The 25,406-nt window shown below is 40.0% G+C and overlaps 1 protein-coding gene across 1 annotated transcript in view; it reads right to left on the bottom strand.

Annotated features, from left to right (window-relative positions):
* ANK3 (ankyrin 3) overlaps positions 1-3,878 on the bottom strand; it is a 164,086-nt gene extending 160,208 nt beyond the window's left edge. Inside the window, exon 1 of the mRNA XM_019474926.1 lies at positions 3,832-3,878. Coding sequence (XP_019330471.1) covers positions 3,832-3,867 — 36 coding nt within the window. The 5' untranslated portion in view covers positions 3,868-3,878. The remainder of the gene's footprint in view (positions 1-3,831) is intronic.
* Positions 3,879-25,406: the final 21,528 nt, after the last annotated feature.

A 25,406-nucleotide genomic window follows, 5' to 3' on the forward strand; every position in this document is an offset into this window, starting at 1 on the left:
TTTTGTAGGCTTAAGAGGCATTGAATGGCTAGTTTTAAAGCTATCTACTAGAGTTTTAAATTTTTTGACACATTGTTCAGGATTCTTACAGGAATTACAAACCTTTATCAGTTTATAAGTGCCAAAGTTTAGGTTTCCTAGCAGGGATTGTGACCTCTGTCAGAAGCAACGAACCTCTTCCAATTCACACACCTGAATACCTTGTTGAACAGAGTCTCTGGCTGGAAAAGCCCAAGTAGCTCACGTGGCAGATACAGAATCTGAAGGGTCAGTGGAAATTATCTAAAGAGCTTCCAGGTACTAAGAGGACTCTTGGGGTAAGATTCGCAACACAGCCATAGACCTGGTAACAGTCTGGTCTCTAACAGCAGGGCTGGTTAGAGGCATCACATGAGCTTTGTTCTAACAGTTTACCTTAGGATAGCTTGTAACATTTACAGAACAATCTGTCCTAACACCTTGTTGTAGAAATGCTGTGAAATATATATGCCCTGGTACAATGAGAAAGAATCGATGGAACCAATAAACCAAAGGATTCAAACATCTCCCTAGAGCCAGAGACTGGCTGAGGTAGTTTTGGTTGTTCAGGAGGAGAAAAACCTAGCTAGCACTTCCCAAACTCATGAGGGCAATTGCACCCAGGAGAGTTAACAGTTCTCAAATGCAGGAGCTGAGCAACCTGCCAGGAGACAATTTTAAGCGCGATCCGGAAATGTATGAGACCTATTGGAGAATACCCATCAGTGAATACTCTGGGCTGTGTTGGCTTGGTCATGTTCTTCTACAGGAGCTGAATTTCCCTGCTGACCGTAACCTGCCGTACCTTGTTTTCCATTTGATTCTGCTGTCATGAATATGACCCAGTAGCTCCAGATCCATTCTGTAATTCACTGCATTACTATAAACCGCAAAGGCAAGCCAGAAAAAAACAGAGCAGGTGTTACGCACACTGCTGTTCGTTACTGTTAGAAACACTGAGGAAAATTTGTGTTCTTTCTCCCGGACATGATGCCATATGACGTGGGCAACAGCACTGTGCGGCCCGCACAGAGCAGTGGGGCTGGACACAGGCGAGCCACCAGTCTCCACATTTCCCAGCCCTCCCTTTCTCCTCCTCCTCTGTGATTAAACACTGACATTCACTGTTACGAATTTGTGAAACAGCATGGAAAGTTCTGTGATAACATTTGGTGGGGCTGCCTAGATGAAATGTGTTCAATGGTGCATGCAGCAAATGTAAATTAGTTTACGAAGTGTTTTGTTCCTCACCCCACATGTTCCAGATTTGAGGATTCGCTCAGATTCCAATGGGAAAATTGCTTTTCCCAGCCCAAGCACCAACATCTGTGAGCAAAAACCAGAGCCCTACAATTGTTATCAGGAGTTTTACACTAGACTCAAGTACTGACTTTAAATACACAATTCTGTTTTGAAACAGGAGGAGTCTAAACCACCACGGGGGCAAGGCTAGGATCAGGATTTACAGGTACGAACAGGATGAAAACAGTTAACAGTGAGAACAGTCTTATCTGTATGTGGTCTTTGAGGTGAACAGAGGGGGAAAGAAAACACAATATAGCTCAGTTTTATTCTTAAAGTGAGAAGAAATTACCAAATATAAAGATAAATCACTGCAGATTAGACGGTGCCGTTTTTGCACAATCACTGTGCAGTTACAGAGTTGAACTAGTATTTTTCTGGCTTTCAAAGCCACGGTGCACTAGAGAGTTGGAATTCTGCCGAAGGACCCTGATGATCTTAACGTCACGAGAGGGACTTCTAATTTTTTTGACAAAAATAAAAACAACAGAACTATTTGAACATTTTACTTCACCTTAACCAGACTTCATAGTTTATTTTCATCTGAAAATTACCACTGTTTCCTAGCATCAGAATAAAGTATGTTTGGAAAACACATCATTCGTTAATCAAAGAAAATAATGATATTTCACTAATGAATTAACGCTTTTCAAATTGGGCTAAAAGACTTTATCTTTACTATTTTAATAAACACAGTCAACAATACTGCCAGCAGCCCTATACAGTAATCTCCCCTCGCATTTGATGATAGAATAAGCCATTACTATACAGTGTTAATTAAAGTATCACTTCTGAATAGCAAATCTACAGGATAAACACGCAGTGAAGTAGAGCTTGTTTCTCCCTTACACTTAAAACATATATGGCAACCTATAGGAGACTAAGATATATATGGAATGAGAATCAGAATTTACCATAAACAACATCAGCAAGAAAAAACTTACAAAACAAATATATACTGTATCCCTTCTCCATCACCCAACTCAATTTCAAATAGCTGCTACACCTTCAATAAACAATGTATATACTAACAGAAAGACCAGTTTCTATGCAACTTCTAACAAAACCCTGTAAAGCAAGAGTAAATACCATTCCGTTGCAACACAGAGGGGCAGAGCGTACCGCAGACCAGCACATTGCCAACACCACGGCTCGACGGCAGTGAGATTTTCAGCTCGCTCTACTCTCCAAACTGTTGCACACAAACTAACAGGACTGCAACAAGTTCTGTACTACTGGGGCTCATATAAAGCATCAGCAAAGACGTTTATCACCCTGAAGATTGATATTATTGTGCTAAAAAAACGAGGAGAGAGTAAATAATGGTCTCAGGACTGAGGAAAAAAAAAAAAAAGAGTTTAATCAAGTACAATAAAACATCTGAATCTAACAAAACCTTCTCCTACAAGAAATTGCTTCACAAAGAAAAGCCCCCAAATAAATGTTTTCATAGTTTTGAAATTACTGGTGGAAATGAATTTATGATCAAGAATAGCATCACCAGAAAAAAACCCAGAGTTTCAAAGATGGTTTTTAACAGGGAACAACAACCCAGTCCCGTGTTGACAGCAAATGAACAACATACACATTTAAGAGAACTCACTGCAGTATTTTTTCAGAGCACAAAGCTACTGCTGACATGGAAACTAGCTAGTAAACTGCTGGGTGCTACCATCAGTAATATCTCTAACTAAAAAAAATACTGCCATTAACTGACGCTTCCACAAAGCTTGGCACTCATCAATATTAATAACACGATACCACACTTTTCCTGGGAACCCGGTATTTTAATTCTGCAGTAAAGCAACCTAAAGAACAATTGTTTTAACTTTGTGGTTTTTAACTGAAGCAAGTAACTCAAGCTATGAAGAATCTCAGAGCCTAGTTCACAGAATACAGGGATGTCGTTTCACAGCAGCTTACTCACTTGAGGAATTTTTAAATCACACAGGGAGCACCTTGGAGGTCACTGGGACTACCCCTGAGAGTAAGAGTGACATGGGTGCCTCCTTACAGGTCACTACTAGCACAGTAGCAGCAGGCTCCTTTTGAAGTTTAATTGACCTATGGATTGTCAGTAGAAGAGGTGTGTTATTTGATAAATACACCTTAAAAGCATAGATTTCAGTTAACTTTTTTCAAAATATGCAAGATTTGCTAAAACATTTCAGTGAACAAAATTGTTAGGTGTATCTAGGTTACTTAAGGCCCTGATAACAGAACAAAACATTACAAAATGTTTCTGCAATTTTAATCAGTCTTCTACAGAGTGTCCTGAACAGAATGCAGCCACTTCTAAGGAGAGAGAGAATAAATAAGTCCATACACCATTTGACTGCCGCCTCAGCCTATACCGTAATCCAACCGTCAGAACACAAAATACACCAAACAAGCCAAAACGTACCTCTTCCTACATCCAGCTTTGTCTCATAAAATCAAAGACTTAAAACACTAATACAAGAAACTCGCTATGCAGACTTCACTCTTATTTCAGAATCCACAAATGCTTACTTGTTCTGGAAAGCATTCTCCCTCTTCCACTGCCATTTTCTGTGGCCAGATATGAAACCTGATGACTCAATTAGTTAACACTTTGGACACTGCACCATTGCTAAAAATAGCGGCCTCAGGAAGTGGTTTTCTTTGTTTAGTTCTTTTTTCTTTTTGGGGGGGTGAAAAAAAAAAAGAACTAAACACAGTCACTTGTTAGACTTCCCTTGGCTATTCAAATGGCAAAGGACAAGTGATTGTAAGACTATTAAGTTAGTAACGGAGCGTGTCCCAGGATTCCTGGCTCACTTACCATATTTGCTGCCTCCAATCATTCCCCGTGTATGTAATCATGATCTGTGGAATACCCAAAATAGCTGCAGCATCAGCTGATCAGAAAACCACCGCTGCTTGGAATCACTCATGAAACAAGCTTTTGTCATTCTGCTTATCAGCTCTTTCTAATGCAGACTACTTTGAACTATTTCTAAAGGCAACAATAACATCATTTTACACTCTGTGTGTTTTGAATACCACATATGCCTGCCTCCTACTCATGGTAATTTTATATTTATTCAGATTTTCTGATGACTAATTATGATAGATTTGTGTCGTTGGTTCTAGAGGCTGTTTTCCTGAACTAAAAGGCTGCTCTCTATATACTTCAAGTTTCTAAACTAGAGAGATTAAAAGCAGTACCAAGAGCAAAATCATTTTGCTCCAGAGGGAAGCCCAGAGAGAGGTTCACAATTTCAGTAAAGCAGATCTCTTCCTTTTCAATGGAAGCTATTGCCAGCAGCAGGAATTTTCTGCATACTTCCCTACAGTTACTTACATTAGCAGTAGCTTTAAATAATGTCCATCTTCTGAGAAAAGGAATATTGAAATCTCTTCAATTCACCACAAGCACCTGCACTGCATGCACTATGCTTGCCTGTTACATATCTCACCTCACACAGGTGAGCTGCGTACAGATATTCACTGATACAGAAGAACAACAAAGGGTAAGAGGAGGGAAAAAGATAATCAAGGTCTAATATTTTTATCAGACAAGATATGCCCAATGTCTCATTTGTCTATGAAAGGAAATAATCTATATGTAAAATATTACAAGGATAATTTCAAATTTTCCAGAAACATTTCTCCATGTTTGCATCAACTAGAGCCCAGCCACCAGGTAGGAGCTCTGTGCTCTTGGGTTATGATGCAGAACTTGTTGCTAATTATCTATGTAAAATCTTTCAGAAGGTGCAAAATTTGAGGCCCCAATGTATCACTAATTAACTATTGTAGGCCACGCATTCAGGTGATCTAGCTTGAAATCACTTCATTAATGTCACTGACGATGCACTCTGTTAACAACTGCTCTCTGCTTCTGCACATTTTTGCTTATAGCATTATAGTATCTATGACTAAGACCCACTTCTGCCGCTGACTAAATACAGAGAAGCTAACAGCTGTCTACATGGATGGAGGAGCCTTCCACCTCAATTTAAATACAAGACGATGACCAAGTCAGTGTAAGTGAATTTACCTCACTGACATATCTGCGCAGAGCTCCCTGTAGCAGAGATTTCAATCATCTGCACCACGGTTACTTCAGCAATGTCATTATTGCAAGCTGCCACAACAACGCACAGTATCCTGAAATATTCAATTTCTAAAGCTGAATTTTGATCTAGCGTTACTATTTGTTTTGAGGACTGAGAACTACCATCTCAAAACAATAAAAGGAAACATCCCAGTTCTAAAAACCCAAGAGCACAGGGTTACTATCCAGTGACTGAATTTTTGTTTCTAACTGAAGGAGAGGGGTTGGCTCTGAATAAGTACCAGGTGCCTAAATACCCTTCTTCTGCCTTTGAAAAGGTGCTTGAGAACAAGGAGAAAGGAAATATGATGATTTCTGTAATGGGATTCAAGGGAATCACGTGAAATTTAAAACTTGCAGAATAGTTCTTTTTGTAGATAAAAGGATTAAATTGGGCAGTTTTATGGAAACTCACAAGAGTCCGTCCAGAAGTCCAAGCCCATTGTCGAGTGGTGTCCCCACGCCACCAGGTGCCACTGAACTGCAACCTCCTGTCAGGGGATAGTGACTGGTGACACAGAACTGGCAATCCGACAGCTCTCCTAAAGCTGAATTACTGCTTGTTTGGAAAGGAGGAACAAAGCTTTTAGCGAAAAGGATTCAACACAGTCTCTGCGTGTGTCTGTTTTACCAGCGGGCTGTGCCGCTCATTCCCGAGGCAGCCCAGGTCCCGTGGACAGTGCCAGCAGGGTCTCGGTGACAGCCTGCTCCCTCCAGGAGCTCCTCTGAGACAGCCCTCCCCTACCCATTGCCTGCTCATTTATTCTGCCAGAGCTACTTTGCTTCTCCAGGCGCTGGCTCTTGGCTTTTCAAGTTCACATTAGTATGATGAGACTGGTGGATGATTGACCCAGACCGTTGCCTATTAACCTCCGCAAAACTGTCCTGGTCTAGCTTGTGACATTCCCACAAAAGAAGTTGCCCAATTCTCTCTCCCTTAATTTTAAAAGAGCAACAATCAGAATTACAAAAGAAAAGCACAAAGAAAAATTAAAATCTGCCAGCACCAAAAGGTCATCTCAGCACATTCACATCCATCAATTCAGCTCTGATTACTGAAAGCTCACGTCATAAATCATAGTGACACTGTATTTTTTTTAACCTTGTGGATCAGTTTTACAGCATTCAGAATGATTTCTCACATGCATGCTATTAACAAAGGGTAATAAAGGAAAGGTTCAATACTAATGACAAAATAAATTTATTATAGACTTTGGGTAAAATTTTCAGGATCCTTTTGTTGCTTTGCATCCTGAATTACACGAACATGACTACAGTCATTCTCAGCTTGGGGAAGAGAAAGGGCCTTGGATACAATCACGTAATGAGTAGCTATGCAAGTAAAAAAAAAAAAAACTCAACAATCTATCTCCTCCCCTCTTTGAAAAAGAAAAAAATGACAAACCCCTTTACAATCACATTAAAATGGCAGATTTGGTACAGATGGAGGATTCTTTTAAACAGAATAGTGGAAATGTCCTTTTACATTATCGCTACTCTGCTCCCCAACCAGATGGAGTGCTTATGATTACTGGCTTGGAAGCGACTTGCAAACAAAGCAACACATGGCAGAATTCAGCAGAAAGAAAAACATGGTTTGACATGACATACAAACAATATAAATATCTTCCCAAGAATTGGAAAGACAAGCTGAAATACTTTAAACCATAATCTGGAGTTACTGATCCAGATTTTGCAAGAAGAAATAGAAACTTTTTTTTTTTTCTGAAACTGCAGTGGATGACATTTCAGACAGTTCGGAAAGCTGAGGAGTCAGTTGAAGCCCACCAGAGCAGGGGATTTATACCTCTGTAGTATTTCAGGCACCCCTTTCAGAGAGCAAATGGTTGACAAATGGCATCAGTACAGATGTGTGCTTATGTAACTTAGACCTACAAAGGGTCCTCAGTTTTAGAAACTTCTCATATCACAGAAACCAGTGGTAGTATCTGAGATATTTAGTATCGTTATCTAAAATTCTGTTCTAGTAATTAAAATAATGGCTAACGCGTGCCACAACTGAGACTTTAAAACAGCAGTTCAAGTGCAGACATTGCAACGGCTACCCAGAGCAACTGGATGTGCACCAGGCAGTTCCCTGGGACCCACAGGCCATAGGTTCATATGCAAAGCCAGGAAAGATGCATATTGCATACAGCAAGAGAGGCACAGTGAAGCTCATCGGACAGAGACTCCCCCTTCTTTCCATCTAAGGGACCCCATCTCAAACACATTACACTCTTAACCTCTATGGACAGCTATGAGGCTTTTACAAAGCTCCTACCAAGAGAAAATGCACATTTACTCATTTATACTTTAACTGCTAAAATCATGGACACTGAGAATATACAGCCTGTCCTGGTTTCAGCTGGGATAGAGTTAATTTGCTTCCTAGTAGCTGGTACAGTGCTGTGTTTTGGATTTAGCATGAGAATATGATAACACACTGATGTTTTAGTTGTTGCTGAGCAGTGCTTACACTAAAGTCAAGGACTTTTCAGCTTCTCGTGCCCTGCCAGCAAGAAGCTGGGAGGGGGCACAGCCAGGACAGCTGATCCAAACTGGCCAAAGGGATATTCCATACCATGTGATGTCATGCTCAGTATATAAGCTGGGGGGAGTTGTGTCCAGGGGAGCGATCGCTACCCGGGGACTGGCCGGGCGTTGGTCGGCAGGCAGTGAGCGGTTGCATCACTTCAGGGTTTTTTCCCCTGGGTTTGGTTCCTCTCTCTCTCGGTGTTTTACTTTTAATTTCAATTATATTATTGTTTGTATTATTATTTTATTTCAAGTATTAAACTGTTCTTACCTCAACCCCCAACTTTTCTTACTTTTGCTCTTCCGATTCTCTCCCCCATCCCAGCAGGGGGCAGGGTGGGTGAGCAAGCGGCTGTGTGGTGCTTAGTGGCCGACTAGGGTTAAAGCATGACACAGCCACAGGAAAAAAAAAATCCTTTACTAGTTACAAAATACCAAGATAATCAGCATCATTTGTGTATGATTTTTTTTTTAATCCGACTGTTCAATCACCATCCAGCATGAAAATCTTCTATGTTTGCTATACCACCATTCAAATGCTGCCAGCTCAGTTTATCTGCAAAAACATCCACAGAATTAGAAATCTATAGTCAGAAGCATGAAGCATACATTCTCTTTCAATAATACAAAAAAAGAATATATACTTAATAAAATAAGGATAGGAAAACAATTCTCCAAACATTAAGCTGAGGTCACACAGCAAGCCGAAGATACACACACTTTTTTTTGCCCAGAAAATTTGCTTTATGCTCCTGTGTAATCTATTGCTCCTCAATAGAAAGTATCTACAAAATCTGTAAATCTGTTAATTATTTTTTCTTCATCTTAACTTTGACAAGGTTATTCATCTGCCATCACGCCAAATAATCTAAAGCTCTGCAGAACTAAAAAAAGGAAATCCTGTAACTTCTGCTACAAGATACTTAAAATTTCTCTTCAAAGGCTTTCCAAATGAGTGAACGGGAGGCCTCTGGTCTCATCCTATTCTTCCTCAGCACTAGCTAGGATCAAAACTCTAAGACTGAAATGTGATCACTTTTAAAGGATAGCCTGCAGTAATTTTTCAGAGATCTCCAAACGCTCCGAAACAGCATGCCTCGAAGCCAGCTTTGCTGTGACCTGTGAAATTCAGCACGTTACAGATACTCAAAATGCCCATGAAAGACACACACGCAAGTGCTGCAGTGTTTACTCTGTCAAGATCCGCAACAGCTCCTGTTACCTCACGATCAGCTCTTCGTCTCCCCAGTATATGCTGCTTTCAATAGCAAGGCAAGGGACTCTCAGGATTACAGACTAAAGTAAGTGACGTGTGGTATGAGCGGTATGCCCAAAGCATCTGAACTGCTATCTACAAACCCTCTTCAAATTCCATTTTTTAACCCTGTATTGTTCCCTTAAGTTATCAGAGTAGGTTACATATTTCCAGTCTGCCCTGCTAATCATCTCAAGCTTTCTGAAAGAGCACTTCTTGTTTCATTTTCATCCATTAGCTGTGGTTTTCATGCCCAACTTCTAAAGCTCCTTTAACTTCCAGCTGCCTTGGGGCTAAAACATCAGCAAACTCTGCCCCAGAATAACCCTGTCCCCGGGAATAGGAACAACTGCGACCAAGTGGAATACAGACTGTTAGATTAACCCGAAGTTCCTGTCCAAAACAAACCATACATTACTTGAGGCTTCCACCACTGAGGCTTCAGCAATTTCTTCTCCTCCTTGAATACATTGCCTCTACAAGGCAAAAGGAGCATCTTCCACCTGTATCCTAGAGAAAGGTAATTTTGCAAAACCACTGCCACAATATCGCAGAAATCCCATAATCAGCTGCCGTGTGAAAATGGAGCTTAAGATAATACTTATCAAGGCAACTTCTAGCTGTCAAGACCACTCTACACTCTTCAAATCATAAAGAACTAAAGAGAGCAGCAGAGTTTCATTATACCGTCCTGTAAGCACTAAGAGAAACAGCCTCAGTTAAGCCAGTTAAAAGACCTTGGCTTTATTAAGATTTCCTTCTCTCCCACTGATCACCTAGAAGACACCCATGTCATTGATTTGCTATGGACAGCACCTCAATAAGCCTTTGGAAAAAAAATGGGCTAATAAAGCTGCAAGCTGGAAGAAGCGTTTACATAAGCATCATGATGAAAATCACATGATCGACTCCTGAGCAAATTGACTTGACACCATCATGCTTGAAAAATAACCAGTAAAAGCCAATTAGGAAGGGAAAAACCAAGAGCCAGAGACTCCACGCAGCCCAATGTTTAGTCAAACCACAGACCTCACATGAACTCTCATGGAGATGAGGGGAAGAGCAAGGGCAAAGAACTATATATGGAAAGCACAAGGAGACATGGTATCAGATCTTCCTATATCATCTTGAAGCATTGCTGATGTTTGCAAATTCTCTGCTGATTAATCAGATGGCTTATTGCATGCCATGCATCTTGTTCCAAGACGTGCTGAAAATTGGAGTTTTGTACAAATTGAAAGCAGCAACTGCCTTACTCCTTCTTTGACATACTTCACTGGAGCAGAGGATTCCAGAAAGTAGAGATTCCTTGGATCTGAACTCAGCATTCTCACTAAATATGGAACTTCTATTTGTTAACAGAAAATAATACTAGCAAGCTAGTGAAATCAGTGGCTGTTGATGGTTTCCATAGGTGCGTAGGTATGTAACGTACATAAGGAAATAAAAATCACATGATAACATTATTGTACTACAGCTTAGGAAAATAATGAACAGTTCAGAAATAACTTTTTCAGTTTTTTAAGAATATACCAAAAAACTACTTGAAAGTATCAGAGAAATGTTACATAAACTATACTGTCCATTTGTATATGGTATCCATGTGACAAAAAGTTGGCTCTCTCTCAGTCTGAATTCTATTTCCGGCAATATTCAATATTCCAGGATTGCCAGGAGCAAAGAATTAATCATTAAGATTCATGGTGACAACAGCAAAGTATTTAATCCTAAAGTTGAGTTAGGCACCAGAAATGTGACTGCTAGCAAATAAGCTGTTCCAAACACTCCTTCTCTCTGTTGTCTATCTTTTAGGCTTATTCTGAACACAACTGCGATATGAAGCCACAGAACTGCCAGATGGTTTCAAAATGCTCAGACATGGTTTCTACACAGAAGAAGAAATTTCTATCACGTAATACATTCCAAGAGCAATACTGCAAAAGCAGTAGTTGTCCAGGATACCTGACAATTGACTGTCTCTGCAAGACCTGAGCCAAAACCCCCCTCACTATGAACAAAATATTTGACTTTACACCTTGACTTTGCTCATTCCGCAAGACTGCTTAAAGGAACAATTCAAATGAAAACAGAAGTAGACTTAAATACCAAGAGCAGTATGCAAGTGTATCCACTTACCACGGGAAGTAGGGCATATGAGGCGTGTGACGCCCTGTGAAATAAACGCAGCCTAACACAGCTATCAGGTAAGTATAGTGGCTTACTAATCTTTGTTTAGAGACGGTGCAGGGCATTGTCCAAGAAAAGAAAAACAGAACTACAGAACTAACTATAACTAATCCTTTGAATCTGTTCCCAAATGCAGTGGAGACAATTCGATGGAGCAGTATTATGACCAAGGCTACTAAACACCAGTTAGCCTGTTACTCACTCCAGCATATAGACTACGGCCAAATTATTACACTGTAAAAATGTGTGCAGACACAAGGTAAAACTTTCACAAGAAAACTAACGTGAAAATAGCTTGCCTATGAAGTGATGGGATTTCTAACACGTGCAGAGTTTAAGAACACTGGACAAAAAAATAGAATAAAAATAAGAAATTGGCAGAAATAAATTAGCAAAGGTGATTATGGATGAAGGTAGACAAAAGGAGCTCTTGAAATCACACCTAACTCTATTTCTAACGATTCTATGAGATATAGGAGCATTAAAGCTCCCCTGCAGGCAAACCACATTCAGCATCAGAGTCAGTGGGAACAAGAAGCCATTGAACACAATCCCCCGGCCACGTAAAGTCGATCTGAGTCCTGCCTACAGACGCTGTATGGGAGAACATGCTGTTCACACGGGGCCACAGCCTGCTGTTCTCCAAGGCACTGTCAGGACTGCTGGACCTTTCATCCTTTAAGAGTTACTATTTCAAAGTACTCTAAAATGTCTTCAAATTATACTTTGGAAGGACTTCCAAGGAAAACTGCAAGTTTAAAAGTTCTCATAATCATTATAACTATGTAACAATAAGATGTTACAATGCAATGAACCCAATCAAAGGAAAATGAGTGACTGTAAGTGTGGTTGATTTCAGCATCACTCAAAAGTGATCCCCAGTCTCAATATTGACATAGCCTGATTGTTAGGACACACACAAACTAGTCAGCAATGGTCAAAAGATTGCTATACAGTAACCGTTCACAGTTATAGGATGCTGTTCCCAATTAAAACATTAACCTGCATTTGTTGTGGAAAACGACCAAAATCTAGCTTCAACCTCCAGTAAGTGCTCTGTTCAGCAGGTTCCCCCCATCAACTTCCTTTCGTAAGGCACTATTAATTTCAAAGAAAATGTGTATCAAAGAGAAAGCACCATGAGCTACACAATCTTAAGTGCACTGTCCCTTTTCAACACAGTCACAGCAAAATCTCAAGTGATTTCTCTTACTTAATTTTCACTCTCTTCTATTCAATGGCATAAAATCAAGGCATGGACAAATTATAAAATAATATATAATTCACTGAATTTCCAGCTTCTTAGATATCAGATTAACTTTGTTATTGCAACAGCACTGAGGCTGTGAATACCGCTTTCCAAGAATACAGAGAGCATTCAGATTAGAATGTAATAACCTCAAGATGTATTACACCAGGAAGGGGTAAACATTCTTCTGCATTGGGGTTATGCAGGAATTTCCCCAAAACAGAGGAAAATGAATAAAATAAATAAAAAATCATCTCATCAAGATAATTTCTGACATGCTGCTGGGGGATGAGGACAGCTGTGCAAACTGCATTCCAAACAGGACTTACATTTGTCAGCACAGATGTATAAAAATATGTCTTAGTTCTCACTGTAGTGCTGGCAGCTTGGCTAAATATTAATGCTGTCCCTGAAGCGCTGCTACTGATTCTGGATCCCTTTATGTGTATTACACACATGAGATGCTGGCCACATTTAAGACGGATGCTTTCTGAAGTTGCATTAGAACTACAAAGGAAGAGAAAAGGGCAGCTTCAGAGACTGCATCAATGCTTGTATGGCTCCCTAGGAATTACGGATGGGAGAGCAGGAGGAAACTGTAGGATGCACAACTCCTAAAGATAGAGGTGAGCTGTCAAATGTATAGCAAGTTGATAGTGGATTATACTGGGTTGTAGTGCAATACTTTCCAGCTATACTGCAGGTATTTTAAGATACAACAAGAGAACTTTTATTGTATGGTAAAGCAGCTCTCCTAAAACTTGTTCAAAAATTTAGGGTGCCTTTTCCTATCTTTGTAGGCAAAATACAAGAGTCACAACTACTAAAGGTCTTTATGAAGGAGCTACGTACCTCTCTTTGCACTGCCTTAACTTATATGCATCACACTTTGTATCTGGTAGTCATGGTATACTTATCAAAATGTGTTTCAAACTATACGAGGTTAGAATACTACTGGGTTTTGCCCTGGCTTGCATAGCTATAATCTGTGCTACATCAGTGAAATAGGTTCATGAAGCTTCTGATACCTGATTTCACACCAAACATTTTGAGCAGATGCACAAATACACCTTGGAATGACTGCATGAACAATGCAGTCATTACAACAGCACACATGGCCATATTCTGTTTTTTTCTAACCTGCTTAGTTAGCATTGCATTTCTTTTCCTTGGCAGAACCTTGAAGTCTGTAGCTACTATTGTGGCTAGCTCTCACATTCCCTTTCTCTCGGTGAACTGTTATTTCTTATCTGGTGTTAAATAGCTTTCACAGGGCTTCTAAAATTACAGTATAGCAGTAGTATTTCTTATATGTGCATTACCTACATGATGCTTCATGAAAAAGCAGTCCCTTGGCAGGACAAATTAGCTAGTGTTCACGCTGCATTATGGAGGAGGCAGCAGCTGCTATATTTAGGGTTCTGAATATCTTCTTCCATTATAAATCTATTTATTTTACAGATCTCAAAACTCACTGATACAGATATACCTTTTCTGATTGATGAAAATCCTATTTAACTTTAATTAACAACCCAATCATAAAAAAGTTGTCATTTTCCCTTAGTTATCTATTTGCCTTAGTAAAATAAAAATCACATACAAAATCACCCAAAGGAGCTTGGGCCCCACTGAAGCAGCATCACTGGCTCACCGTGCCGGGGATTCAAGAGGACCCATCACTCACAGGGAAGGGTGTACCCCTGCACACCACCTGCAACGCCCGTGAAGATGGGAACCCTCCCGAGCACTGTGCCAACAACATCGGGGCAGGAAGCCCATGGGATGTGCAACCTGGCTGCATTCATCGGTAGGAGCAGGAGCATGCACTCTGCTTTTGGGAGTTCAAGTTTTGCTGACACCACATGGCTAGAAACACATAAAACAGAATACTCTTATCTTTTTCCTTGCAATAAAAAAAACCCTAGAATTTTAAAAATTAAAATGCTACAAGAGATAAAATCAAGCTTTTAAGATGTTGTCCCAGCAACCTCAGTTGAATTTTTCTTTGGCAAGTACATTACAGTTTCACAGACAAGAGCTTCCTATTTTTCCATAAAACTTTTTCATTTTCTGAGCAAGACATGAACAATTAGAACTTCATGACTAACACAGAGATGGCACTTCCTAAATTCTCCCCGCCGCAGCAGGCATTGGTATTTAGCATAATTGTAGCATGCAGTATTTTGTATTGCAGCCCAGAGCTTTCTCCAAAATGATTATTACATCCAAATAGCATGCTGGATTTTATTAACTGAAATTGTAACTATCCCCCATGAACTGCCAGGACAAACCATAAATCCTGTATCTATACCTTCTGTGAATAATCCCAGAGTCCAATAGTTTTTCTACATTTCTCCATTCTTGTCTCCAGGGCAGTGGCTAACAAGCTCTAATCATATTGAGGCCATCTTGGATGAGCCAAGGCTTTAATGTGGTTTTTAAAAGACATCTAAAATACATTTTAAATGTATCACTGATCCAATTTTTGTTTTGGGTAAAGTCATCTCTCCAATAACTTACCTATGGTTTTTGTAATGGTAGGAAATGTAACAGATCTTCCCAAAGACTCATTTAATTGTTCAGACAAACAAATCTCTGCACGTGCGTGCACACACACACTCAGAGTTCGTGTTTATTAGGTATCTGTAAAAATATTCCCCAGTCCAATACATTTGAACATGCAGACAGACAGCTGCTGGTCCAAAACCAGCAGAGAATAATGTTGATCCTGAATTTAAAACAAAAGGAAGCCATGGACCTCATCAACTGGATTTTACTGGCTTCAGCAAAGAGGAATAGAGAAGTAACACACTCCTGAGACACAAAGCAGTATAACCACTAAGTAAAAGATGTCTTTTTTCCCATAAATAAATAAAGCCTGCTTAGATTTGCACACATACGACTGCTGCTCAAAGTTAGAGCAAGGCACTTATGAATCTGAATACAAAATTTGACCTAACTCCCACATAATTTATTAAGGAATCTAATTTTTAATTACCAGGCATTATAAATTATTTGACTATATAAATTAAAGCAACAAACACAATGAAAAGGGAAAATTAATGCATCAGAAACTGTATTTTACTAAAGTACTTTAGTACCTGTGCTTTATGTTCAATTGGATTTTTCATGCTGTCTAACAAATACCACGTAGTTTGCAGCACGCAGGTGCTCTCTACAGTAACATTGGATCTCATTTGAGATTTAACAGCAGAGAATTTAAGAGGAGGGGAAATACTTCCATTTTGATTTGAGTTGTAAGCACCATCTTGTGGAACAACAAAGCCTACAGATTAGAAAAAATACAGGTTTACAAGCTTCTCTCATAAACTGACTGGGAATGCTACCTGGACATAAAACAAAGAACATACCAGAATAAAACTATCTCTCTCTCCTTCAGACCCACAATAAAAATGAAAAGCAGCTTTTCTCCTACCCAAAGCATTAAGGCAATCTTGTCCCTACCTACCTGCATACAAAGCCCTATGGGCAGCAGAGCTGACACATTCATTGGCAAAGAATTGTACATCAGGATTCCTGGGGCTGTAATGAGAAACTACAGTCCCTCCATAATGTAGAGTTCAGCTCCATTTCCCCCTCTTCTCTTCCCTGTCTCACAGTACTATTATAAACTGTCATTTCTGATTTACAGAGCAAATGTCTTTCTCCCTAGAAGAGGGTACTTATCACAAAAGCTCAGCTCAAGCACTTAGTAAAATATTAGTCTGGTAAAATGAACCTGCACTGTAGATGCATAATGCTAACTTTCACCAGGGGACATGTGGTGTTCGGGTTATGGAAGATACCATTCAACAGACTGGCTGGGAAGGCATTCTCCTTTCAGATTAAAATAGCAATAAACATCTTGTAAGTGAAGGAAAAATATACAGCTACAGGATTTTATAGAATAAGGCACATGCAAACTTGTGTGATCTATTTTTTCCCTAAGCACTGTTAATGATATTATTATTATTATTAATATTATTGTATACATCAGCATGCAGCAGACAATTCTCTTGCTCCCACACAATTCCATGGAATTACTTGAAATGTAAATAGAAAAAGCAGAAAAGCTTTTCTACAAGGGCTAGTTCATCTATGAATATTAAACTAAAATGAACCCTTCATGGGGGCTCTGACAGACTGCTGCAGGATGGAAAACCATGTCATTACTGACATGAATCATATTTCCTAAAATTAGTGGCAAGAGAGTGCTCTTTTAAGTAAGCACCATCCACATGCCTAATATCAAATCAGTATGTATGACCCAAATGAAAATTCATTATTCTTATTGTTAGGACTTCAGTAGAGATACAAGTGGAATGTACATAACTAGCATTCTGTATTTTTGTTATCAACTACTTTAGCGCTTTGATCTAATCTTACCATATGCACGTAAGGCTGAAAAATCACTTCTTAAAAGCTTACAAAAGAAGCAAAAGAGGTGGGCAGCAGCTTTGCCTCTTGTGACAATAGTGCTGGTGGATGTGCTGCTCCTGGTGGTGTCCTGCTTAATTTAGCCCGTCATGTAAATCCATATGTATGAGAGTATTAACTGTGTTACCAGGAAAATCACTGGACTGTAAAAGAATGATTATAACACAAAGAGGGTGGGACTACTAGGATGATACATACAGCCTTCAAATATCAGCAAGATTTGGGAGTTAAACTGGTACTTATTTGCAAAAAGATTCTACAAATGCAATTACCACTTAAAAACTCACTGGACATTGATACAGGACATGCCTCTCACTCTATATCCAAACACATCTGTACAACTGTAAATTTACTTAAAAAAAGCTCCCCCATGTTTTTATGCTGTTATATTTCACTTATTTATTACCACTAAGAGCTTGGATGAAACACAATACCCCTTAGCACCTTAAAGTCTTCAAAGATCCCAACTTGCCTTTTGCAAACTTAGAGGTAAATGGATGCCATGGCCAAATTCCAGCTCAAGGAATTCAGTTCTCCCTAACCCAGTTCCCAAAGCAGTGGCGATTACCTATAGTATTCTTTATCTGCTGACCTCTCCTATTGGCTACATTTGCTGCTAAACATTTGGCATTTTCTGTGCCAACATTAGAGGTTTCTTACCATATTTTTTTTCTTTTACTTTTCATGCACAGAAAAATATTGGATATACACAACATACTATGAATTGTATCATGCAGTTAGCAAAGTCCTTCAGGATTCTTCAAATGAAAATAAACACTTTTTTCATTAAAAATACAGTGAAATAATGGGTAATGATAGAAATCACAGAGGAAAGATGTAAATAATGGCAACAGGTCAATGCCACTGTACCTTCATAATCTCAGGTCTGCCTGCAAAATTAGTGCAAATAGCCTCACATGTATGACTCACATTTTCCATTGCTTTTCAACTTTCAGGGCACTCAGCTTACCTTGAATACATACAGTACGATCAGAAATTATGGCTGTGTAATTTCAGTTATAACAATTAGCCAATAACTAGATACTAACCCTAAATGGCTTAGATTTCTAGCAATAGGGAAGGATGTACTTGATATTTTTGAAAGACACCTTTAAAGCTATGTAATATATAGAAGCCAAGGGAGACTATGGAAAACCTGTGAGGATTAAATGCAAAAATAGCATTCCTTCTGCTTTTAGTACAGTTTTATTAATGAGGTCTCAAAAACTGCAAAATGAAATACAACTTAGTAAGAGAGATTCAGTTTCCTCACCCATACTCTGCAGAAAGTGCCAACTGGAATTTCCAGCTTTTCTTTTTTTAAATACACTCAGCTGACAGTGGTTTAAATAGCATCCTTGCCAACCAGAACTTAGAGCCCTCCTGCACAGGTGTTTACTTCCGTTATGCTGAACAACAAACTCATAGACATAAATCACAATATTCTGATAAGCTCCCTCTCAGGCCAGCACAGCCATAAGATACCCCTGGAAGGATAGGATTTGACCGCATGGGTATGAGCTGTCACAGCTTGGACACGGGGAAGCCGAATACCAACGCACACAAAAGAGCAAGGTCTGGCACAGGCGCACAGAGCCAAGTTTATCCTGGGTGACTTCAGGCCTTCAACTGAGGTCCCTGAGGAAGGTCAGTAACAGCCCACAGGCAGGGAGAGAGGTTGGCTGAACTGCTCTAAGAAGGTGCCCAAGTCAGCTTCTGGAGGTGTCATTCTCTTTCCACGGATTACTGAGGGGCATGAAGGTCCTAATTCAGGTGCCATGAATTTGATCCTAGTGAAAGCTGAAAGCTAGGTTAACCTCCTCACTTTCAACATCAAAGATGTTCAAAACAGTCCCTTTCCTCATTTTTTGTGCGAGATGGACATCTGACCGGAGAAAGTAGCCAGCTTTCTCCATTTATATTTTACTGGCATCATAAGAGCAGCAAATAACAAGTGCTGAACTGAAATATCTCATAGGGATTTACAGATTTCATTTAACAGTCACTTTTAACTGTTAAATGACTAATGGGTTAATTCCCTCTTTGGCACAAAGCCTTTACTCAGAGAGTATGTGAGACTTTGCAAGCTGTTTTCAACAAAAACATATGGGAAATAGTAAACTTGTCCAGGTTATGTTTAAAATAGGATATTCTGTTTAAGTAATATTTTAGATAGTCCCCTTAGAAAACAAAAATCAATCATGATGGGTTTTAATGTTCTGTTTTGGACAGCATATGAATAAATATAATAATTATTCTCTTTCCTTCCCACTTAATCCTGCTGCCTTCCCAAGCACTGAATCATTGCTGTCCTTCGTTACTAAAACGCACAACTGAAATGCTGATTAGCATCCCAGATGCTTGATAACAGAGACAGTAATCAATATGTCTTCTTTAATCTGTCTGTGGAGGACGTTTCGTCCCCTTGCTTTTGGATACAAGCTCTGCTACTGTGATCCATGGCTTCAATATCATCTCTAGATTGGATTAGTGCAGAGCACTCTTCTTTAGTTATTCCTTATCTTCTCTTAATACATTGCATCACTGTGCCACAGCTGTTGCCTATTTGCTGAGTTTGAAAGCACTGGTTTAAAAAAACTAAAGCTCTAAATAGTTTTGGATCATGCTGCCTGAGAGAGACTTCTGCAGCCGTCCCACAGCGCCACAGGGAGCAACTGGAGCTGCAGCCTTCGTCTACGGAGCTCATGTACGTGAACTGCTGCCACTCGACTTACCCAATTGCTCTGGGGTTTTGGTGGGGTTTTATTTTATTTATTTGTTTGGTTTTTGTTTTAAGAGCCACAGTAGAAAAATACTGTCTTTCAGCAAGTCAAAAGCTGCAAGTGGACTTTCCTTTGGGCAACTGCAATAGGGAAGATTTAGATTTTGGCCTGAGTTTTGCAAGTAATACCACACACATGCTTAGCTTTAAAGACAGGAGCCATCTCCCTGAAGCTTAACAAGAGACAGGTGCATTTGTTTGGTATTTGTTTTAAGAGCCACAGTAGAAAAATACTGTCTTTCAGCAAGTCAAAAGCTGCAAGTGGACTTTCCTTTGGGCAACTGCAATAGGGAAGATTTAGATTTTGGCCTGAGTTTTGCAAGTAATACCACACACATGCTTAGCTTTAAAGACAGGAGCCATCTCCCTGAAGCTTAACAAGAGACAGGTGCAGACACGCTTCAGCCAAGTCCTGCTATTTACTTCCTGGATGTTCAATTTATAAACATGTTCTTTTGTATTTCTGCTTTGTAAAACAAAACAAGTCTCTTTAAAAATCTGTTTTGTGTGTCTTTTTTAGAAAATACTGCACAGTAGTATCACAACGTGACTACAGCTAAATATATCTTCTACATTGCAGCTTTTACTGCATTATAAGGCAGCCAACTTTAAGACAACATCAATAATTTAAAAACTCAGCTATGTGCAGCAACCTAATTGGATTATCTTTACTTGGCAATTTTTTCAGTAAGATAATTAGCTTCTTTACTTTTATAGGAATACATCGATGGAGATCTTTCAGTAAACCCATGTAACACAATCAATAGACATAAAATCACATGCAATTATGAAACATTTTTTCAGCAAGTACTTTTCTTCTCACTGTTTCGGTAAAAGGAGTGTGCTGTTCAAAATTAAGCTAACACAGTAAATCAGGTTTGGACACAAAATATCTCTGGAGACTGAGATTCAGAGAGCCTTCTCCAGAGAACAGCACAGCAGCTGCCAGAGCCACCACCCACAGACACCAGAGCTGCCGGGACGCAGGCCCCCGTTTCTGTGATGGAGCTTCCTCATGATGCTTGCCTCCAGGAAAGGACGCTTTTAGCTCCAACTGGCTGAAGAGGTCCTTTTTCACCGGTGAGCAACTGGGCAAGAGCAGAGGAAAATACCCTTTTTTCCTATGTTACATTTTGTATGGTGTAAGGCATAAAAGCAACATAACGTTGGACTGAGAAGATCGTCTCTTGGTGACTACAGAAAAGGCAGAAGAGGCAGTAAGTCCCTAGGCCTCATGTGTCAGCCTGGAGCCAGCCATGACGAAGGCAGCCAGCCAGCAGCAAACACGAGGATCAGAGATTTAGGTGGGATACAGCCTGCGCGAATAGACTACAAAGCAGCCGAGAGGATCTTTTGCCCACAGAAAAGTGAGAGGTGCTTCATTTCTTTTCTTTTTTTTTTTTTGTGATTTAAAGCTGTAACCACGACTCAAGTCCCCCTGAAAAACTCAGTTCAACCAGTCAGAGCATTTTAAAGGCCAGGTTGTCTATACTGGAGTCTAAACCAAAACCAAACAAAAAAGCAAGCCAAAACACACAAAAAATTCCTAACTTAAAACCAAGCCTAGCTGGCACAAGGAAGCTGCCCTTTGCTTAGTCCCCAGAAATGGATAGATAGAAGGCTGAGATGGTTACTTGTGTGCACAAGCGCTAATGCACAGTTCTTTTGTTGCTCCTGACATTTTCATCCAATGCAAACAGCCATCACGCGGAAACCATCACCACCACCAGCGCCGCTGGGTGAGTACCCAGTGTCCACCTCATTCATATCTCCTTCCGATGGAAGGTGACCCACTCTAAAGTCCCTGTATGTTCCCTGATTCAAAAATGAAAACTGTCAGGTCCAAGGATTATCCCACCGGGGCCTGATAGGCCTTAGTCTAAACTGATTCTCTCCAGACTCAAGGCTACTCCCTGTTCATGTGGGCTGCAAGCCAAAATCGTTTGCCAAACCAGGGGGATGAAGCTGTGTCTTTCTGGGGGCTGACATTCTCTTCAGCACAGACAGGGGGAAACATGGAAAGTCCCTTCATTGTCTGAATCCAGAAGGAATTATTTGGGCCAAAGATTTTAATTACAACTGACAGTGCAGGCGTCCTGCTGATGGCAGCCATTTTACTGATGCGGCATTATCCCTAGTGACACCGGCAGTAAGGAATAGCTGCCAGCTGACCCACATTTGTAGGTAGAACCTACTGACCTGAGGAAGACTGCTCAAGCCCAGCATCAATTGAACGAAGTGACTTCAAAAGAGCCATTATGGAGCAAGAGATTTCAGTAAATGTGCTGACCAACATGTGCTCCTGTAGCTCCTGCTCTCCCTAGCACAGGTGCAAAAGATCAATACCGTCTGCTGCACTAAGCACATGCAGTAGGTTGGGAGCCCAGCTTCCCCAGGCTCTGCAAGGAAACCACTCGTGCTGCCAGGTCTGCATTTCCAGAGCCTGTGTGTTTCAGAAGGATCCTGACCATGGAGGCAGCTGGGGCTGAAGGTAGTTTTCACTGAAGTCTGTCTTCTCACACAGGGGACGATGCGTGTACAGGGATTGCACAGCGGGTGAAGTCAGATCGCACAATCTGTCCCTTTCAAGCTCACGGTCATACGATGGCAATCTCTCATTTGAAATAATTTTATTGACTCTTCTTTTTACTGCACAGATGCTCCTTAGCTCTCTATGGGTGACCCAGCACGCTCTGTAGCAATTACAGAAATCAGGTATTCTCCACTTATTTTCATTTAAAGCAGCAATAAGAGGGAAAGATCACCTCAGCAGCAAATACTCCATGGACCTCTAATGGTTCACAGATGAGTGAGTGAGAGCCATTAATCTACAGACTCAGTATGAATTCTGGGTAATGGAAGAAAGACATCAGTAGAAGTTTCCACTACAGAGTATTTGCAGACCTGGACTTGAGACTTCAACTTCTGAGACTGTGATGAAATGAAAGGCTAGAGTTCATACGACAAGGAAAAAGCCTGGTTTTGACAGACGCACAGCCAGCACACAAGGATATGTCTTAACAGCAAACTGCTACCTTACAAAATGCCCTAAGGTGCACACACTATATACAGTATGCTATTTAAATTGTCTAGTAATGTATTCTGCAGTATCCTCTCTGACTTCCTTCCTCAAGCTTAAGGGCTCATGTGGAAGCCAATACATAAGCAGTGTTACCAGAAATGCATAAAGTCCCGCTGGCAGAGAAAGTGGGTCTTTTTTCTTACCCCACTTCCGCTAATTTTTTTGAAAAACAATTAAACTATTTTTAGGAACATGGTTCACTTTGAAAGGTTGCATCTCAACGCTGTTTTCTTGCGCAAAAGATAACAGAGAACCATGTACCCAAGAGCTATATGTTACTGCTATGTCTGCTATCTTGCATCAAACCCTAATGGCCCTTTAGAAATTTTAAGATATTTCTTGGAGAGATACAGCAGCAGAAAATTATCAAAAATGACACTCACATCCACACTGTAGATTAATATGCCCCAAGACATTTTTGAAGGCTGGAAATGAATTCATATTCAAAATGACAAACTCTATTATGACTAGTAGACTAAATATTTGTAATTAAGCTGTTTACAGAGCAATTACAGAAATTTTAAAAAAAATAATATTGTTCTAAAAACAAAATGAAGCTAAAAGTGTCTTCAAAAATACTCAAGTAGTGATGACACTAAAGCTCCCAACCATCATGAAGATAAGAAGCAATCAGCACACAAGTGGAATACTTTTATCAAATTGTGCTTCTAAGTTTTCAGTCCCTTGCTGCACTATTTCTTTTGGTCTCACCTCAATATAGAAAATGCCAGTGACATATCAAGCATGAAAGCCTACCATTCAAATAGGTATGTTCTCATAAGCCTAACAGAAGTGTTATTCTATGAGCATTTAACTTGGCATATCTTTTAAAATATGTCTAAGTGTTTTACTTTATATATAAAATACAACATACAGCTAGTGTGTAGAGGGAATAAGATCATGTACAGCTAAAGAAATTACCCTTGATATTTGCTTTTCCATTAAAGAAGAATATATTCCATGAACAGAAGTGGATACTGCAAACCCTGTCACTGATGTTGCCTCCTGGGGAAGTCAGAAGGATTCAATCTCAATACCATAAAGATTCACACTTGAAATTCTAACACACTGAACAAAATGCTCTGTATCATAAAGCACATGCTCTTCCCTAGACTAAGTCCATATTAAAATTGAATCTCTAAATTTCAGCAAGAGGAAATATTAAGCCCAAAGATACGCATGCTTTGTTGCATGTTTAACAGCCTGAAATCACCCCTCCTCTCTCCTCAAGCACGGAGAAAAATAAAACAAATCCAAATGCCATCCTCTTGGCCTATCCTTATTACAACTGGAACTCCCCTTTTCAAAAGAAAGGCATTAAAGAAAGAAAAATGGAAGAATGGAAGACAGGAAGGATGAGAATAGGAAGGATGGAAAAGAGTATCAAATACTCCCCACACCACTGAGACAAGTTTTGGACAAAAACAAAACAAAGAAAACTAGACACTCTGTGTAACGTACATCCTATCTTGTCATTGAGATAATGGATATGAAATCCTCAAGATTAGCATAAAACAGGTATTTCTCCCCATTATATTACTACTTAGTTTTGAAAGCAGGAATACTTGCACACTTGCATTTGAAAATATCAAAAAGCAGCAAGGGTTCCATTATATCCCAGATCAATTTTTTTTCCTCCCCAAAATTTCACCTGCGGCTGTAATTTGTTGGTGCCTGTAAAATGAGCTGGAGCCCCTGCATCAGCCCAAGAGAGCAGGTGTATTAACAACACACAGGAAAGCATCGCGCTTGGCACCGCTACAGTCAGCTGCGACTGAGGCAGCCAAGGCAGAAACAGCAAAGAGACTTGACACCCGTTCGCTGCTTTGCTCCCCTCAGTGGTCTTTGCACATAGGGAACAAGACACCCCTCATTGTCACAGAATCATAGAATGGTTTGGGTTGGAAGGGACCTTAAAGATCATCTAGTTCCACCCCCCCTGCCATCGGCAGGGACACCTTCCACTAGACCAGGTTGCTCAAAGCCTCATCTAACCTGGCCTTGAACGCTTCCAGGGATGGGGCATCCACAACTTCTCTGGGCAGCCTGTTCCAGTGCCTCACCACCCTCATAGTGAAGAATTTCTTCCTTATATCTAATCTAAATTTACCCTCTTTCAGTTTAAAGCCATTACCCCTTGTCCTAGGTTTATACATTTATGTAGATCACAAAAAATCTTTGGGCATCTGAGATATCCCATTTCACATTTCAACTACTCTAAAAATTCATTCTAATGTTTAGTCACATGTGGCACAAAAATAAAATCCCTTTAAGAACCTTTTGCAAGGATTTCTTGTTTTTCTTTAAAGAAATTAAGAGGGTGCTGTCCTAAACGGCTTTGGATACACATCTCTGAGAAGCAGGGCCTGCAACATATCCTAGTAGACTATTATTTTGGAAGACAACTAAATATTTGAGAGATGTCAAAGGATGTTTCTAATGTGACGAATCTCAGGGAAGGAATGCTGTGAAGCA

Source organism: Aptenodytes forsteri, unplaced genomic scaffold (genome assembly GCF_000699145.1).
Source record: "Aptenodytes forsteri isolate BGI_AS27 unplaced genomic scaffold, ASM69914v1 Scaffold349, whole genome shotgun sequence".
Taxonomy (NCBI): Eukaryota; Metazoa; Chordata; class Aves; order Sphenisciformes; family Spheniscidae; genus Aptenodytes; species Aptenodytes forsteri.